The sequence below is a fragment of the Macrosteles quadrilineatus genome, unplaced genomic scaffold, assembly GCF_028750875.1.
Source record: "Macrosteles quadrilineatus isolate MER2022 unplaced genomic scaffold, UCM_ALF_1.0 Scaffold_5__1_contigs__length_97177068, whole genome shotgun sequence".
Lineage (NCBI taxonomy): Eukaryota > Metazoa > Arthropoda > Insecta > Hemiptera > Cicadellidae > Macrosteles > Macrosteles quadrilineatus.
In genome coordinates, this window is record NW_026542598.1 from 31,575,546 (window position 1) to 31,595,774 (window position 20,229).

Genomic DNA, 20,229 nt, shown 5'->3' on the forward strand with positions numbered 1-20,229 from the left:
CAGTTGACCTTTCAATAAGCACCATAAGAAAAATTTGTAAATCTTTCTGAGTAAAACCTTCATGGGCTGGAGGGGGGCTCAATCTCCCTTATGAGACCCCTTATTAAGCACATTTTTTTCAAATTGTGCAGTAAAAATATTAAAGTCGAATAATTCACACAATTCCGGTGGCCAATGTAAGTTTTCAAATTTTGTAAACTGTTTTATATAACTAGAAAACAATTTACTTAATTTACAAAGAAATTTTAGGTTTAAATTTGTAAAATCAACCAACCATTTTGTACCTAAATTTTTATAGTTTTCTGGTAAAGGCCCAAGGACAAACTGTTTTCTTGGTTATTCCATACCCCCCGGCCCTTAGGGAAAAATCAGAATGCCATCCATGAATCCATCGTTAATATATATTAACAATTAGAAAGATAACATCCAAACACAAACCTGATAAGAACTGGTACAAATCCCTTAAGTAACATTTATACACTACTTATGTTACCTACTGAAAGTTGAACGGGGAACATTATTAGCAGTTAGTGTTAAGTTTCCACCACAAGTTAGTACCTTTCTCCACGAAGTAGTTAGGCCGGTATTGCTGCTGTTGGTATCGAGGCTCTTCTGCAAAAATAGCATTACAAGTTACACCTCCACCAAGCTGTGTTACAATATGCGGTCAATGATGAATTTTGATTCTCAAATCCACCGAATCTCATGAAAAGATCCAAATTCTCCATTAGATCGGCTAGATTGAGAATTAAATATTAATTATGATGTTTGAAGGATTATTGCGGAAATAATAGTGTGAAAATCTGTTTTGCATGAGCCAATATCTTGTGAAGACGTGCCTATTTTGTCCTTACTTACCTATGTTCTAACTTATTTTATTATTTCAATTTATTCATAGTCTCGTTTTGTCCTTGGCCGGCCTCGCACGTTTGTATATTTTTGTAAATCTAAATGTTTCTTTGTGTGTTTGTTTATGTATGAAGTAATTTTGACAAAGGCAAGTGCAAGAAGATTATGTTTGACAATTGACAAGAAAAGGTTTTGAAAATGGGGTTTTAACCCCAAAACTAGTCATCCACGACAAATATAGGATTGGTTGACGACAGCTTAGTAACCTTAATTTTGTTTTGTATAGTTTCAAATTGCATTCTGTCTTTTCCATCTTGTTCTGACTACTTTACAGTTTTCTAGGATTGTACTTTGTTAGGTACTTGCTCACATTCCAAATCCCCAGACATTTTGAAACGTGGTGGAAAACGTTCACAATAATCCCTCAAACACCATAAATGCACTGTCACCAAAATGAACTTCAAACAAAGGATATTTATGTACATACGCTGTCTGCCTGCACTTTCAATCCGTTATATAAAATAAACTGTTACTATACAAATAATATGAGTTCAACACAAAGCATCTTATTACATTTATTTATGAAAAACTTATGAAAGAACACAAATGTATATTCTTGCCCAGATTATTTACATTCTAAAACATAAGTATTTTTATTTTTTTTAACGCAGTAAACGCTTTCACAATATACACACAAAATTTAATGTAATAAACAATGGTTTTGAACATAGAGGGATGATAATCAAACTGCTAAAATTAAACATACAATGGTACAGTGTGCCAGGAAATGTGCAGACAGCCACAACAAGAAGTAATACAGAAAGTGTAGTTTTAAAGTATTGCTTAAGCTCAACAAGTTGTACTGTACACTATGCATGCATATATGTAAAATGATGTCAAGGTTTTATCAAATCTAATCTATATTTTTTTATGTTATTAAAATTATATTCAAACCTTTTAAACAGCTTATACAGTTGATGACGTCTTTGAAGCAATGAGTCCAAAAATGATATTCTAAATGGATTGTGGATTCACCTTTATATTATATTTAAATGTGATGGCTAAAATTAAATTCTACGTATATGACCTCATGCATTGTTAAAATAATAACTAAAATATACAGCTAATCCTCTCTGTATGTTACTGTATTAAAAAGCTTACTGATCAAAACAAACATTTGTAGAATCTAATTTTGTGAGCATGCAAATTAGTATCAGCTAAACATGAGGGGAAATATTTTATCAATTGACTAGCAACATTTGTAGTCTGAAGTTTGCAAAAAAAAAATTCATTGAGCTTTAGTCCAGTTGGTGGAACTTGTATTTAAAGTGTTTTGAAAATTAATTCACATTCCTTAAAGTCTTTTCTTCAAATCCTAGGACACTAGGATCTAGTCCAAAACCGTTATTCACGCTAAGCTTGGAAGATTGTAGCATTTTCACATGGACAAAGCTATTTTGTTATCAGCATTAGCTGGGTTTGAGTTGAGTACCTAAGGACCAACGCTCTAGGCTCTACTACCAAACTAACTAGCTTGATCCCTTGATGCCTACAAAATTAATTTCTATTCAATAACACATACATTACTCCTACAAAGACGTCAAGATAGGGTTTTCTCACCAAAAAACTACGCACCTAGGTAGGTCAGATTTTAGTCGGGTAAAGGTAGATAAGCATCAGAAAAAAACACACTGAATTAAGACCAATTAAGGTTTATAATTATTCACCTACTACCAAGACCTTAGTACGTCATATTATGAGCCTATACAATATTTATCGGGGTAGCTGAGTGGTTATAGCGCTCACCTTCAAATCTAAAGGGTAATGGTTGGATTAAGCAAGATCGATTTCGGACCCAGATGGAATTTGACATTGGGCTATTAATAAGCCTAATGATGCTATCAAAGAAAATTTGGTAATACCAGGATTTGTAACAATCTTTTACAAAAAATGCTGATGTTAATGCTAAATGACAGTCCGATACAACATAACAGAGAGGATCAGCTGATGGTGAGTTTGTGAGTTTGGTTACCTGGAGGTGAGTAAGACAGAGGTGCAGGTGGGGGTGGAGGGGGAGGAATCTCTCTCTCCCATCCGTCTACAACAGACTATGTACATTAGTGTGCTCTGTACATTGTACCAGCTCTCTACTATGTCTATTAGTGCCCTATGTACATTTCAGATTACCCACCCACATTTGAAAATCACCCAGACCTATTCCAATCGTGATGGTTAAAATAGGTTCCCACTCCCTGGTTCCTGAACAAAACTTGAATCACGGTAGCGGTTTCCTGATACCTACTGAGAATATCCTTCAGGTACCGAATACCGATATATCACTAGTTTAATAGGCCTTAATGGCAACTGTATCAGGATAATAACAGTAGAAACTCTTTTAACCAGGAGGTCATTTCAGACAACCAAAATGTTATTAGAATTTTTTTTATTCATAGTAATGAAAGAAGACAATGTTGTAACTGTAAGGTTGTAAGTGCCTGTTAACACGTTTGCTACCGATCGCTGCTGTCATTCCCACGGACCGAGGTATACATTTTAATATTACACATAGACCGGGTGTCACTTGATTAACAGTGCACGCAGACAACGGGGCAGTGATGCAGCAAAGTAAAAAACAGTTTTGCCAACTATCATATGACGTCACTAATCATCACATCCACAGACCAAATGACGCACATATGCAACAGACATCCCTGTAGACCACTAAAGAGAATTCAGGCCCTTCAAATAGCCTAGACCGTTACGAAGATATAAGCTTTTTAGTGACATTGAGAAACCGACGAAAATATGGGATGTCAGTCTATTTTAATGTGACCAGCCATCGCATGGCCATTGCATATGTGCGTCGCTGGTCCATATGAATGAAAAATTTAGTACTATTGGGGTAGTGAACGTGTTAAGGTTATATAACACTTTTAAAGAACGTTAAGGATCGATAATGCTTTTTGTAAACTTTTTTTTTTTTTTTTTAAGAGGTTGGCGGCCTCTTTTAACCTTGCATTTGCCCGTCCACATAGACTACAGATCTGTGCGTGGAACGTATCCAGCAAAGCAAGGGGTGAGCCGGTACAGTACAAAGGTGAACTGTACTGATAAAAGTTAGTTGCAGTGACCAGGATCCGAACCCACGACACTTCTGCCTTGGGCCCGAAGTCCGCGACGCTACCGACTGAGCCACCGACTCACCAACTACTGCTGTTCTACTGTTTTTGAACAAATTTCCCACATCTGTTAGGTTTTCTTCCTCTTTATTAGTTTTTGCAGTGACTCCACAACTTTGAATGGCACTGACAAATTGTCATCTATTTTTTTTTCTAATTGTAGCTAACAGACATTGTAAATCATATTGTAGTTTGCATTGTGTATAAGTCCACAGCCTTAACCCAGAACTGGAGCTACCTTTATTCATTTGGTCATTTTACTTCTCTTCCTTTTGATTTTATTTTTTTAGGCCGTTGCAGTCAATTGCTATTTCGGTTAAAAGTGTTTTGGTTGAGTTGAAAGAGGTTCTAATGTAAGCCTATCCTAAACAATTATTAAATGACTATTTTAATTTGTGTTTCCATATCCATAAGAGAAGCGTATAATGGTACAAATGATAGGTACAAAAGTACTAAACTAGTCTATGTTAAACTATTCTATGTAGATTAGCCTACAAATAATATTAAAACTATTAGAAATTATTTTGTTATATAGGACAATTTACACTTAAAATACGAAAAATAAAATAAACACTAAACAGTCTAATCTGTGGTATATTTACAATCATTTGATAACTAATTAGCCTAATTCAGTTTAAGTTCAGAAACATAATTCAGGATTCTTATAAGGAGAGGACTTTTAGTTAGGTAACACTTAAGAAACCTTTGTCTTGACCAACTCGAATATCTATGAGTTCCAAATTTAATGTTTTTTTTTCTGAAAACTCTTTTCTGATTCAGAATACTCACCGTTGATGTGAAGGTTGTTGATATCTGGCATTACAGTAACAGCTCGTCTGACTTGACCAACTGAGTTCAGCAACTAAAAAATATACAAAATAACAATAAACTAACCAGCGTGATATATTTGAGAATGATCATACATTATTGAGTGCTAACTAATAATAAGTAGGCTAAGTGAAGTAAGCTAATAAATCACTTTTTACTAGTTACATAGATAAATTTTACAAGTAACAAATCAATGGAGTTTGGCTTAGAATCTCTGGTCTTGACAAAAAAAAAAAAAAACAGACACTGATTTACAAGTGGATACTTCAGAAACCAATTTAGCAAATGATGACAGATGTTAGTCATCAAAAGAGGATGGGTAAGGGTAAAGAATACATTTAAACAGCTTCAATATACTGAACATTTAAAATTTGACTTATGCCTTAAACTTAAGACAGTTGCAAAGATGCTGTATGGCAAAGGTGACACAACAGCTATTTGACAAAAAAGCAGCTCAACACTTCTATTGGACTTAATCAGAACCAATTATGGATAAAGTGATCAAACTAAAGTTCAGACATTACAAAAACAGTGAAATCAGGGGATTCAGGTTTTTAAGGGATGAGCAGAGAATAGAAATGGACCGGATGATAAAAAGGACAGAAAAACCAATAGGAAAAACCTGGACAGAAACCAGGAACGTAGGAACCTGGTGGAGAATACAGCCAGTAATGTAGGCAATTTGCAAGGCCTAAATCACTAGAGATTTATGAGGATACAGAAGTAAGGAAGAATCAGATTGTTTAGAAAATACTTTAACTTACAGCTCTGTTGGATTCCCTCCACTTAGAAACTGCGGCAGAGTTGTGAGTGTTCATAGCTACAGCTTTAGCATCTTGTACCATGTGGGTGATAGCTGAGGGAAGCATAAAATAATAATTAGTACTTGTTGGTTAAATGCAATACCAGCATTGTTGCATACCAATTCTATTTATGACATGATCATCACTGGTTTTAAAACAATGAAAAGTATACACCCAAAAATACTGCATGTCATAACTGATTTCAATTTGATGTTTAATATCCCGTGTCATTTGGTTGAGGTAATATTCTTTCAGCCCCACCATCAGGATCAGTTATTTAAAACGTTCGCTGTCCATGACAAGTAATCTCGTCACTGCTAGCGCTTTCTAGAGGCTTGCGAAGAGTATTCTTGTCAAAGTGCCGTTTACAAACTATTGTTCTAATGCGAGGTTAGCTGCCGTGAGACGTTGTTTTGCTTGCCGCTTATTGTGCCAGTGTTATACTTCAATCTGGTATCATTCGTTTTCAGATCTGACTATTTTTATAAGTGGTAGGGATTGTTACAGATTTATTGTAGTGGGGTTTAGGCTTGGATCTAATAACATGCAATAGAATAACGATAATGAATGTACTGTAGCATTGTGGAAGGAACCTAACCTCAAAATTATGCTTTACCGCTTTTTTGCAGTATTTTTTCATGTTGCAACCCGGGTACTTCACCCCTGCTTTTTTCCTGCATTTGGCAATACTGAGGGCCGGCTAGCAATATTGTTTAATGCTGCTATCTTTTGGGTTCTTGTAAAACTACGTCCACAACGACTGGGAAGCAGATTATATGCCACTAATTTGGATGGAACTAAATTTAAACTCATCCACACATTAGCTGTTCGCACCACCGGCCACAGCTGGCCTTTGCGCAACCGCATTGAACATGTTAAGGATTCGGTAGAATAAGGTAGAGTTCCAAAGGTGGCAAGCTGTTACTACAAATGATTTATTATTATAACAGTTGTCCTGTGATGGGGAATGCCTAGTGTGAACAAGCTATACTCCATTCACAAATTTAGGCGGTTTGAGGAAAGAAATCTATCTCCTCCAGTTGATCCTACCTTTAAAAAAACAGCTGATTGAGGTTTGTCCAAACATAAACCTGCAACATATACATTAAGCAAAAAAAAATGTAGGAAGAGAACTTCCCCTCGATCCGCCTACTTTTTGTGAACATAGCATATATATACCTCAACACCAAAGTTTCAAAAACTGAGAAATTCTATTTTGATGCCAGTCTACCACAGAACTCATCAAGACTTTCAAGAGACTAACCAGTAGCCTGCTGGAGGCACCATACTTAGAAGAAAGAATTCATCCCAAACAAACATTACTAAATCCAACTTTTTACAGGGTGTCTACTACATTCTGGATAAAAAATTCATGGACAATTCCCGTACATTTAAGGACACTTTGCCGTAACCTTTGTCGGTGTCATTAGGCCTACCGAATAATTTTCCTGATTTGTCAAACTGTATTAATCTTGTTATTAACTGTAGTTGTACCAGAGAGAACAGTAAATAACAATAGATAAGAGTTAAAAATTTCAAAATAGAAATTTATTGAAAGTAAACAAGTATAGGCCTACCTATACTTTAGGTAAAGCTTTTATAGTGTAACAGAGAAACGCAATCATTGTCTCCTGCGATAGCGACAAATATCTCCATCGGTCACGTAAACTTCATAACATAGCTTATCCGATCCAGGCGGATTAATTTGGCATGATTCGCCCTGGCACAACGTTAGGCTCTCGACTACTTTTGAAAAAAAATCTTTAATGCATATTGTTACTCAGTTCTTAGTACAAAATCAAGGTATGGTAAGCGGCTACCAATAAGCAATAAGCACAGAGTAAGATTATTGTATTTTCATTTGCAAAGTTAATATAGACACATAGCAATCATTAGTTGTTTATCTAGGCTCAATTACATTTTCTTAATATATTTTACAGCTCTTTCAAGAATCAAAATACCCAGGCCTAGACCTAATTATTTAGGAGGGCCTATATAAACTGGTTAACAAACAATGAGGTTATAATAGCAGCAAAGTCACTATCATCATTCTAGTTCATAAGATTTAGATTGCTTAAAGCATACAACTCAACAAATAAATATATGGGAAACAAAAAACATTGAAACCTGAATAGCCAACAATACAAGACAAAGATACAGAAAATGCAATGACATAATTTGAAACCAAGCAGGCCTACATAGTGATAAAACATTAATGCAAACAACATTGCTTGTGGTTTTGTCAATTAAAAGATCAAATATCCATAAAAAATGGGTTAACTTACAAAATAAAACTGTAGATTATTTACATGTTTTATATGAAACCATAAACAGTTTTATGGCACTAGGCAATGGCCGCGGCAAATTGAATCTTCAAGCCAAAGTACAAGTAAGAAGTGAAATTTAACAGCCATTATAAAGCTATTATTTTCATGATAAAATAGGTTTGGGGTCTCATAATAATTACCCTAGTAATAAAAAAAGAAGTTGTAAAGGAATAAAGGAGTTGTCTTTTTTAATAAAAAGACACTCTTTTTAATAAAAAAGTTGTCTTTTTTTCAAGGAAGGACATACACAAAGTCACATGGACAGCACCGAATGGCATCACAAATAATCAAATAGATCATGTTCTGGTAGATCTCAGACATTCTAGTCATATCACCAATGTTCGTAGCATAAGGAAAGCAGAATGTGGATCAGACCACTATCTAGTACTAGTTAATCTATTGCAGAGGATTAAGATAGAGAAACAAACAAAACAGAAAACCTCAATAAATGTTAACTTCGATCATCTAAGAGATGAAAAAATAAAGAAAGACTTCCAACTTAAACTGTCGAACCGTTTCCAAGCCCTAAGTAACCTAGCTCAAGGAGACCCAGAGGAAGATAAAATTGAAAGTGGCTGGACCAACATAAAGGAAACCCTACAAAACTGTGCAAAAGAAGTGTGTGGTAAGAAGGAAAGGAAGAACAAAAAACCATGGTTTGACGAAGAATGCAAAGAAAAAGTATTGCAAAGAAAGGAAGCGAAAGACACCTGGCTCAACAAGAAACAGGAAAGTGATAGGGAAAAATATAAAAAACGCTCAAGAGAAACAGTAAGGATACTCAGGAGAAAAAAGAGAGAATGGGTGAACAAAATCCTAGAGAAGGCGGAACAAGATCGGACGGCAAACAATAGCAGAGACTTTTATCGATCGGTAAGATTTTTCAGAAAGGGGTATAGCCCAATGCCATATGGAATTAAAAACAAATCTGGGAAACTAGTGATACAGAGCAAAGAAGGGATACAAGTATGGCAAGAGTATTTTAAAGATCTCTTGAATGTAGAAGAATTAGAAGAAGAGGAAGAGGAAACCGAGGAAGTGTATCAAAATGTGGAACCAATGGTCCCAGACCCAACAGTACAAGAAGTAGAAAACGCAATCAAGGAATTAAAAAACAATAAAGCTCCAGGAGAGGATTCAGTATCATCAGAATTGATTAAGGCAGGAGGGGCAAGACTAGCGAAGGAGATTCACAAATTGATTCTGGATATTTGGGAAAAAGAAGTGATTCCAAACGAATGGAAGGAAGCGATAGTCATTCCTATTCATAAGAAAGGTGACAAAAAAGAGTGCACCAACTACAGAGGTATTTCTCTCCTCAACTGCACCTACAAAATACTATCAAAGATTTTACAAAAAAGATTGGAGGAGTATACATCAAATATAATAGGTGAACATCAAGCAGGCTTCACAAGAGGTAGATCAACTACCGATCAAATATTCATACTGAAGGAGGCAATTGCCAAATACTATGAATTCAATAAAACCTTTCTCTGCCTTTTTATCGATTTCTCCAAAGCATATGACTCGATTAGTAGAAGACGACTCTGGAAGATTATGGAAAAGTATGGAATACCCAAAAAATTAATAAACTTATCAAAATCAAGCATATCAGAATCTAGGTGTAAGGTTAAGATAAATGGCGAAATCTCAGAAAAGTTTGATGTTAGCACAGGCGTAAGACAGGGGGATGGTTTGTCCCCATTGCTATTTAATTTAGCTTTAGAGGAAGCACTACAAGAAGTAAGGCAAACAGAAGCTGGAATTACAATAGGGACCAAAATAAACGTCCTTGCATTTGCAGATGATGTTGCAATTATAGCGGAGAGTAAAGAAGAGTTGAAAATGCTGGTCACAAAATTCTTAAACCATACAAAGAAAGTTGGTTTAAGAATAAATGAAGGGAAAACAAAAATAATGGAGTGTGGGAGAGCAACCCAAATAAACAATGACAACAATATAGAAATAGAAGGGTACAACTTTAAAAAAGTAAACAACTTCACTTATTTGGGAGTAATGCTGACGAATAATAATGAAGAAGATATGGAAATACAACAAAGAATAAATGCAGCACACAGAAGTTTATCAGCATCCCACAAACTATTAAGCTCTCGAATACTATCACACAAAACAAAACTCCGTATATATAAAACCATTATAAGACCAGTTCTTTTATACGGCTCAGAAAATTGGGTGTTAAGTAAAAAAACAGAAAAACGTTTGATAGTATTTGAGAACAAAATATTGAGAAAAATATATGGCCCAACCTTTGAAGATGGAGAGTGGAGGATAAAACACAATGCAGAGTTGAGGCAATTATATATGGACCCAGACATAGTGGCCGAGGTGAGAGGTAGGAGAATGAGATGGGCTGGCCATCTACTAAGGAAAGAGGACGACTCCTTAGTCAAAAACGTCCTTTTGAACAATCCGGAGGGCAGAAGACCACCAGGAAGGCCCAAGTTGAGATGGCGAGACCAGGTTAGAAAAGACCTAAGAAGACTGGGAAGAAGGGAAGATGAGGCAATGGATAGAAAAATCTGGAGGCAGTGTGTTGGCGAGGCAAAGTACCACCTTGGGTACCAAGAGCCACGGCAGTAAGTAAGTAAGTAAGTAAGTAAAGGAATAAAAGTGATACAACTTTTATGAGCTATAACTGAGTCAACAGTTCTTGGAAGTACTTGACTTGACACTTGATTGTCGTGATAAAATATTAATGGGTTTGAAATTGCTAATGGGATTTTTATTGCATAATAACTCTAGTAATAAATTATGAAAATGTAAACAAACATCTGATAAACCTTTTATGTGCTCCTAACCAACTAGCGATCAATAAAATTATGGTCCATTAAAAATTTAAGGACATAGTCTGGCATTTAAGGACAATTCCCGTACATTTCATGGCCAATAAAAAATTAAGTACAATTCCCGGTTTTCCCGGATTTCCCGGTTGGTAGACACCCTGTTTTAACACACGCGTTGAACAATTTTTCTTACGAGTTTGGTCATCCCAAAGAATTAAGAGCATCATCTATTGTCTGATAAGGCAGTGAACAATGTAAATGGCTCATTCAACTGGGTTCTATTTCTATCTATTCTAAGAACTGGCATCAGCTGGTTACTTACAAGACTGCAGGTTGTCTGCCGCACGATTCACAGCTGATATAAACTCCGGGTCCTCAGAGTTGTCTGCCTCTTGTTTGGCCACCTGCAGCACTCTGTTGCCCAGCCTGGCTATGCATGTCGTCTGCTCCACGTACTTCTGAGGCTCGTGTCGTGCGATTGCATCCTCACACATCACCGTGTGCTTCTGCATGTGCTCCTCTGAAGAATGAGAATCAAGATTGGTGAGATGGTTGTGTAAACAACTACACAATACAAGACTACTTTACACAAAACACAGACTAATTTATACAATACACAAACAATTATTATTTGCATTTCTTACGAACCAGATATTTTGATGAAGTGAGCCGAGTCAGTAGCCTCGTCACAGAGGTTCCTGATGCGTGCGACGCTGTCAGAGTACTGAGCGCGTAGGTTGTCAAAATGTTCATCAGCTGCTTTGCTCTCGTTGTAGTTGAGTCGGATACGACCAGCATTGACCAGTTGAGGGGTCAATGACTCAACCTGGAGGACGAATCAATGATAAGTTATGTAAATAATCTAACCTAGAACGAAAGAGGTCTACATGTTAAGGATTGTTGGGATTGTAGGCTAACCTGAATGGAAAAGCAGTCCATCCTAAGGTAATAAACGCTATCATTAACACTATACACCATAACTACAATATTTTACTGTCCCTAACAGAATGTTCAACCACTAATACTGTTACTATTCAGGTAACCTTACTAACCCAATCTGGCTAGAGAGCTAAATTTGAATATAATAGTTGGTAGACCGTGAAAGAAATGGTACAAGATAATAAAGGAAGACTTAATATTATGCTACAAGGCACAAAAGGAGGAGGTTCATTTTGTGAGGCAAGGATGGACTGATGATTATTAGCACACATAGGAGACAAAATCGAAATTACCGTACGGCGTACACCCTCTTTTAACTGACCCTTGCAGAACTATCTATTGTATCACTGTCATAAAAGGGTGTCTACCACCCTTAAATTTTAGTGACTTTTGCAGGTGGTGGGGGGCACTAAAATACACAATCTTTGGTACAATACTTTTCAGTGACTTGAACGAGATGGTCGGGCATTTACTATTTTGTGCTGTAACGATTTGAGCTGGTTGCCTGCTCCCAATATATGTTTGCTCTCTGATTCCGCATTATGAATTTCATTGTCTGCAGCAAGGTGCAAAAAAGAAAGGTTTGGAGTGCTTATTGTAGTTAGGATCAATTTTTTTCTGTTTTTTTTTATGTGGATTTTCAAATAAAAACCTGTTACAAGTGACTTCTGTGACTCTCTAGTAAGATCAGTGATCTCAGTGACCAGTAGAAACCCTGGATAAGAATAAAAATAGAATTCTCTAGATCCCTTGAGTCAGTCAATTATCCAGGGTCAGTTAACAGGTTAAGGATACCGTGTCGTAATTAAATGAGGTGTTACCTGAGAAGCCGCAGACACCAGTGACTCAGCCAGTTTCTTGTTGCCGCCGCTACCACCAGCCGCCACCATACGACCAGTTCTAGCAGCCCGTGTGGACCACTCGTTGAGAGCTGCTGCCTTGTCATTGAAATTGACATCTCGTCCAGGAGTACCTGCATAAATCATTGTTGTTGATTGGGTGTCACAAGTTTATTTTGTATGTGAATTCTAGACTACAAAATATTAAAGAACAGCAAAGTATCTAGTTAGGAATGTTTGGAAAGGGGTAGATTTTAGCTAGCTTACCTCAGAAAATTTGAGGCAAGGGGCTAATACGCAATTTAAGGTTACAAAACATAACAATGGCATTTTTTCAGAATATAAGGGTTTATTCAGATAGGTGTTATTCAGGGTTTATTCAGGGAATCTTCGACTTTTTCTATCATGCTCACACCGTGAACACCTAGTTCCTGTTTCTGGCCTCGTGGCATAAAATACTATTAAACTAATAAATAGTGATTTATATAATGAAAATTGAGAATTTATTGTCTGTTAAATTTACCCAATTTACCTTCAGGAACATGGACAGCTTCAGTGAAATGCTTCAAGGGTGTAACAATGTCGACAAAATCTTCAACAACTCGGTTCACCACGGCATTCTGGATCTTTTCCTTGAGCTCGTGCAGCTTCTGAGATAGGGTCCTAGGGGATCAAATTGACTCTGTTAAAATCCGTAAACGCTCCTAATTTAGTGAAAAAATATAACTAACCATCACGAAATTTATTATAAAATATATATATATATATTAAATCCATTATGTGATCTTTAAAGTTTTAACTTTACACAAGAGCATCATGTAAATAGTCCTATATGTATGTTTTTATTTGTGAAAAGCTCATAGAGTGTGATAATATTAGTACGGAATGATGAACTAATGTACATTTTGATTCAAAAATTGATGACAACTTTAACATGGGGATTGAATACTACAATCTAGGTCTTCGTAATATTACCAAAACGTTGAATAAGTTAAACTATGTCCCGGGCAAACTAATGAAGCTGAAGATTCAGTTGAACAGTAATTCGTCCCGAGGATGGATATTACACATTCGGCCTCAAGTTTAACTTATTCAACAACAGCCATCACCCGAAGACCTATCATCTAGATAATGGTGATAAGATAAATAAGACATTTGTAAGTCATTCAAAAAAATTACAAAATTTTACAATAGACATCATCATATGATGAGCTCACATAACAGAACAATCATGTAATGTTTAAAATCTAAAGTAAAGCCCCCCATACACGGTCCAATATGTCTGCTGACTCATCCGACTCCGACCGCGTCGGACCGTGTGTAGTTTGAGAATTCCAGACGGACTTGGTCGACACTGCCGACATAACCGACATTTCAGATAGTGTATGGGCTCAACAGACTTGGTCTGCGTACCGGTAGTTCACTTCAGTGGTTTTGTGGACTGGACGGACCATCCGAAATCGACCCGATGTTGACCAAATAATACCGAAGTTACTCGAAGATTCCGCTGTCAGAACGGCGGTCGGAACACTGGTCGGATCGTGTGTGGTAACAGCCAGACTTGATAGACTTGGCAGACAGACCGCAGACCCGACATGTTTGCCAACTGTGTATGGGGGGCTTAAGGCTAGGCTATAAGACTCAATTTCAAAATTTAAAAATTCATCCAACGTATAAAATGGATTAAGTTGTAAGTAACCAATTATACAATCTTAATGAAATTTTTTCTGAGGCAAAATCTGAAAAGTTACTTAATGACAAACTTTAACTGTGTGTGACTGAAAAGTCACTTAAGTAACTTGATGACAAATTTTACACCTAAATTAACATAATTGATTGATTGAATGTCTCATAGTACCTTGCTATCTCCTGAGCTTGAGGAGAGTTGCCTTGGCCGCGGCGGCACAGGTCACTGAGTTGTCTAGACAGTCTGTCTACCTGGTCACACAAGGTCAATATCTCACTCCTCTGTACTCCTGGCAGTCCATCAGCCACCTGCAACACCCAACACAACACACTCATCATAGCTGAATGATTTATAGATAAAATACCTTATGTACGTAGAACAAGCATGATCTAATTGTTTTAACATTAAACCTATACACCTAAGTTGTATAATTTAGATAGCTTGATCAAGACACAAATATAAATATTAATATGATAGAGTAAACAGTACTTGTCCGTGAAGTCCAAGTGACACTAAGACGATAACATTTTTCAGTGTATTTTGGCTTAGAACAAATTTTTATGAATTTTGAATGTATTATGCTGGATCTAAAGTGGTTATTTGGCCCTTGGTGGCTGCCATTAAACTTGTCTTAAAATCAAAACAATCCACATTATACCTTTGATTATTTATATAACTTTCGGTATCCAATTACCAATGATTATACATATGGATTGCAGTAAACCTTTTGTTTTGATGATTTTGGGTTTTCTTAGTTTGTGGTTTGGGAATTATTGTTGTAATTGCAGTTTCAGCCAACTAGAAAAAATAACAAGCCAGATGTAGGTTGTAGAAGCAAACAAAAAAACCTCTCCCTATGAAGCTTTTCAGATGCATTTTTACAAAGCAAAGTCTAGTCTACGCTAGTACCTAGGCCTACTGTGTGGTCTTGTGGGTTTGGTGTGCGTTTCTATAATACACAGATTTCATCAGTACAGAAAAATTAAATTAATATGGTTAGAATTTGGATTTATTTTCATAGTTAGGCACTCTAATTACAAGATACAAGAACTTTATTGTTAGTAAAATGCATAATATGGTACATTAGTATCTCCTAACTGGTCAATTAATCCAATATTACAATATTCTAACACATATATAACAGAATGAAAAAATCAAGCAGTATTTACAATTATATTTAAAATACTACGTTTTTTTTTTACTTATTGTTACACTGAGGAGTACAAGGTTAACAATTAGGAGGAGGAGAGAAAGGTTAACAATTAATTATGCAACTAGCTTGCTGACAAAACCCCTACAGAAATGTTACATAATGTACAACAGATGAATGAATGCCAACCAAAATATGTACATGAATTTCTGCAAGTATTGCTTACAGCAAATGCATTATCTATTTCAGAAATTAAAACTATTTAAGAAAATCAAATTTTTGTGATACCTTTCGTTGATCCTTTCGCCAAAGTAAGCAAGAAAGTTAAAAAAATGTTAGCCAAATAATGTTAATTCATGTAGGCTTTGATATCTACAGTGAATGACTAGCAAGCCCACTTATTAGCTATCAAAACTAGGAAGTGAAGAAGCATATTTCTTTTTTATGTTGTTGAACATTTATTAGTTTGGTACTAATTCTGTCCCAATATGTGTGTTATTAGATGGGCCATTATTATTTACAGATTCTACAGGGTTTCTAAATTTAATTGTAGATAACATACATTATATAATCTAAATATTTGAAGCTTGAAGAGACCCTTGTATCAAAAAGTAATTATCTAGAGGCGATTTCCCAGGATTTTAACTAGAAAGTTGTTTACTGAACATTTTCTACCGGAATTGACTAAACGAAAAAGATTATTGTTTGCTAACAAGGAGTTTACAAAAAAAGTTATTCTAGATTCCCATTTTTTTACCCATAAAACCCATTTCTAAATTTGTTGTACAACAGTACACCGTCTATATAGTATAGTTACCAAAGCAATAATGTTAAATAGAATATATTAAATGTACCTTCTTGCCCTCGCTGACAATGAGAGCTATAGCCTGCTGCCCCAGTCCATGATCATCATGCTGAGGCCTACTGAGCCATCTGTAACAATCAATGTATTGTTAGTCGAGGAAACTCACATAGGTTACTAGTGATTCTTGGAAAAAACACTAGTTTTTTAAGTGAATTTCAAACATGGGTAATTAGAATACTTGAGAAATTTAGTAGTTTTGGAAAAAAGAACAATGTCAGAAGGAAAAGTAAAGCTTCTTAACTAGGAAGACCAATACTAACATAACACTCTTGGTATTTCAGGAATTATTGTAAACATTATCTATCTCGATTTCAAGTTTTAATGAATTTAATAATTTTTAAGATGTGTTGGGATCTGGAATCTGTTCCCGTCCTCAGCTGAGAGATTACCCAGCTACAAATTTTCTGGCGGATGGAAAATGTTCACAAAAACCCTCATATACTAAACCTTCACCAAAAACAAACTTCAAACAAAGGATAATGTTCTTGTTCTTGTATTCAGATATTAAGTTGTTTTGACACGTTTGACAAAATCCCGGGTAATCATTTCAACACAGATGCTTATACACACTTGACAATTTGGGTTAAATTGACTGTGCCAACCTATGAATAATGGATTCTAAAAATTACTCTTGGAAAATATTATAAGTATTGAAATGCCAAAACTGAATTTCAAATCCCAAAACCATCAAAATGTTGGATAAGTTTTGGTTTAGAGTTTAGAGATTCAATCAGCAAGTTTAGAGATTCAGGATTAGATTTTTTAAGGATTCAAAATTTCTTGTTTTCACCATCACTTTCTAAGTGCACATGATACTTTGACCTGTTTTAGCGAATTTCCCTATAGGGAAGTAGCTATTACCGTAGGTCTCATGGTAAGACTTAGGCCCGGGACCGATTTACTTTTTCATTTTGGTGTCCCCAGAGGCCAAAAACACCATTCGTTCAAATTTTTATATATGTATATATATATATATATATATATATATATATATATAAAAACATTATTAAAAACTAAGTACCCTTTTTTAATTCATTTTATTTAACAACGACTAGTTTCGACGATTATGCCATAGTCATGTTGTTTTTATATCTTAACAAATACAATAAACATTTTATCTAAATAATAATCACTACAGTTTTCTTAATATATATATATATATATATATGTGTCCGTGAACACGATAACTTGAGTAATTTTTATCCGATTTTGATGAAATTTGGTTTGAAGGTGTAAGGCGGGATAAACTTGAATGAGTTCGCGATCCAGCATGATCGGATTATGGGAACAGGGTTTTATGGGGGGTTTTATGGGGTAAAAATTGGTTTTTCTCACTTTTGACCCTCAATACACAAAATTTCCCAATTTTTCTCTAAAAATTCTTAAAGAGCTTTAAAAAACAAACAATTCAGTATATCAAAGTGTTTTTGTACAGTAATTGGTTACGGAGAAAATTTAAAAAAATGGTAAATTTAAAATTCCCATGTTATTCTTATGGAGAATATTGTAAAATGTTGTAGTTTGCTTGTTTATGGGTATCTTTTGATCAAACTTGGCAAATATATTCATTTTATACGAAGCAATAATTATTTTACTTAAAACACGTACTTTATTAGTTTCCTAGTAGCAGCAAACCGCGTCGTCCTGTAATCCAGCTACTAGGAGGTCACGAATTGTGGATATTTACAGGCATGCACTGTGGATGCGATACTCCCTGGTGTGGATTAACGTCCGCACGGGTGAGTAATACGATTATCCGCAGTACTATCATGATAATTAGACCAATTCGTATACATATACCAAGGAAAAAAGTGGTTCGGACTCCACTATAAACTGTAGGTTCCTTAGTTGCCATTAGCTGTATGGGCTATTAATTAACAGCTGTGTCTAAGGAATATGTCGGCCTTAGTCACTAACAAGACTACAAGATCGCGCCACTCATCCTACACTCATCTCCATTCATACTTGGCTTAAAATACCTACTTTGTATGGTCGCCATTTAATAAGAAAGTATTAAAGTAAAGTATTAACCTAATGTTATTTAAATAGATCAATTGAAAATCAATTCAGCCAAATGGAAATTCGCTTAGACGGCAGGTTTGCTGCGGCGGGGGTATTTACTACATGTAGGTGTTTTAGAACAGTATTTATTTTTTAAGGTGATTAAGATGAGAAATAACAGTTTTTTTTCAAATTTTTTTCTAATAGCTTCAGCCTACTAATCTCTGATACACTAGTCAATTATAAATTGGTCTTTAATGATATTTAATGAAAAGTTATCTTACATCAGATGCACAACTGTATGATACATCTAAATACACAACAAATAACAATTAGTACATTTTTACCTCCATTTTTTTGTCATAGCTAAAAATAAAATGAAAACTAACTTTTTTAGAGAACAGCACGATAACACTTGTCTTCACTTCAGGATAACAGTATTGAAACTCGAAACTAGAATGTTTTAACAGAAGGGAAATTTGTTAACCAATATTTGGTTACTTACCTCTGAGCCTGCTCCAGTCGGCCACTGACTGTGTGTGCAATCTGACCTCCCCCGTGCTTGTCCATGTTGTTGATAGCGTTGCTGACAGCTCGACAAACTTCTCCCAACTTCTCCTGTATACCTCGGGCCAAGCTCTCCGCCTGCAGCAAACACACAGCTTTACAATTGGAAGGGAAAGTGGTACTGATCGGTTGTACAGAGTATCTAAAGCAGGCTGCAGCGGTTAGGTTAGGTTGGTTTGTGGTAATTTGAATAGATCTTCAACTTAAGCAAGATCTGAGCAATCAAAGTGGAAGTGAGCTTCATCTGAGTTAATATTTCTTGGTTTATAGACAATTATTTTAATTAATTTGGTTGGATTTGGTTAATCTATTAAGAAGATATCCTGCTCCAACCCAAAACCTTACCCAGCCTATTGACAGTCATGCATCAGCTAATTCTCAAATCAAAACAATATTACACATTTCTCGAAAATGCTGCAAACAAAAAAATACAAAATTAAGTGTTGAAAATATGAACTTTGAAATTGATTTGTTGTTGTGATTTTAAACATGGGGACCTACTTACACACCTTTGTTGGTGATTATGGACACTAGACCACTCTGTACATTCGTTATGACATAGCAATCAATTAATTGATGATTGGCGAGATTCGAACCCCAGCCCTACCTGTGGAGTGGTGCCTTTGTTGGTCTGGCGCAGTTCACACAGTGCCTCAGTCATGGTGTTGACGTCACCGCACAGTTTGTGTATAGTGTCCCTGTCAGATGGCAAGGCTCTGTCTGCCACTGCCTGGGCGTGTTCTAGTATCTGACGTACTGACTTCTCACCGACCCCTCCTCTCAGAGCAAGAGGATCCTGTACAGATAACAATATTGTTATTAAATTCATGGAAAGCAATTTTTGGATGGAAAACAAAGTTTGTATAAACTAAAATATTTGGGTTTTTTGGGGGGTTTCTACAAAATCTTTATGAAAGAGATTACAACATGTGATGTTTTGGTGATCAAAAATTAGAAAATTCTTTCTTCATCCCATAAAACCCAATTCCCATAGTCTGATCATGCTGGCACAGAGAAGTAAGACAAAGAGAGAAAACGTGCTTATTAGACAACCTTGCGCTTTTAGCTCTGGTATGGTGGGGCGGAAATGTAGTAGTAGTGAGCTAGGAAGAGCCCGAACGGCAATGGCCACATAGCATATTTGAACAGCAGTTGTAGTGCACAGGGTCTTCCTACCGCATGAGCGCTGTAGTACGTGATGGCGAGGGGGGAAAGGAGGACAGAAGGGAATGACTACAGTAATGGAATTTTTTCTAGACACCCGCGACTGATGATAAACAACACTTAAGTGAACCATTGAATGTATCATCTGTATCTTACTTCTCTGTGATGCTGGTTTGCATTCAAATAAACGTAATATACATGTTAGTACCGAATTTCATAAAAATCTG

The 20,229-nt window shown here is 35.9% G+C and overlaps 1 protein-coding gene across 10 annotated transcripts in view; it reads right to left on the reverse strand.

Moving 5' to 3' along the window:
- Positions 1 to 20,229, reverse strand: part of LOC128994560 (vinculin-like) — a 48,832-nt gene that overhangs the window by 16,774 nt on the left and 11,829 nt on the right. For 3 of the 10 annotated variants that reach the window (XM_054419195.1, XM_054419192.1, XM_054419190.1), the window contains exons 7-19: positions 19,446 to 19,634; positions 18,777 to 18,916; positions 16,260 to 16,338; positions 15,694 to 15,705; positions 14,427 to 14,563; positions 13,101 to 13,231; positions 12,551 to 12,702; positions 11,439 to 11,616; positions 11,113 to 11,310; positions 5,621 to 5,712; positions 4,818 to 4,890; positions 2,882 to 2,947; positions 559 to 612 (exon numbers count right to left, since the gene is read on the reverse strand). In XM_054419195.1, coding sequence (XP_054275170.1) covers positions 559 to 612; positions 2,882 to 2,947; positions 4,818 to 4,890; positions 5,621 to 5,712; positions 11,113 to 11,310; positions 11,439 to 11,616; positions 12,551 to 12,702; positions 13,101 to 13,231; positions 14,427 to 14,563; positions 15,694 to 15,705; positions 16,260 to 16,338; positions 18,777 to 18,916; positions 19,446 to 19,634 — 1,501 coding nt within the window. The remainder of the gene's footprint in view (positions 1 to 558; positions 613 to 2,881; positions 2,948 to 4,817; positions 4,891 to 5,620; positions 5,713 to 11,112; positions 11,311 to 11,438; positions 11,617 to 12,550; positions 12,703 to 13,100; positions 13,232 to 14,426; positions 14,564 to 15,693; positions 15,706 to 16,259; positions 16,339 to 18,776; positions 18,917 to 19,445; positions 19,635 to 20,229) is intronic. The other 7 variants (XM_054419200.1, XM_054419191.1, XM_054419197.1 and 4 more) reach the window with 5 other exon arrangements.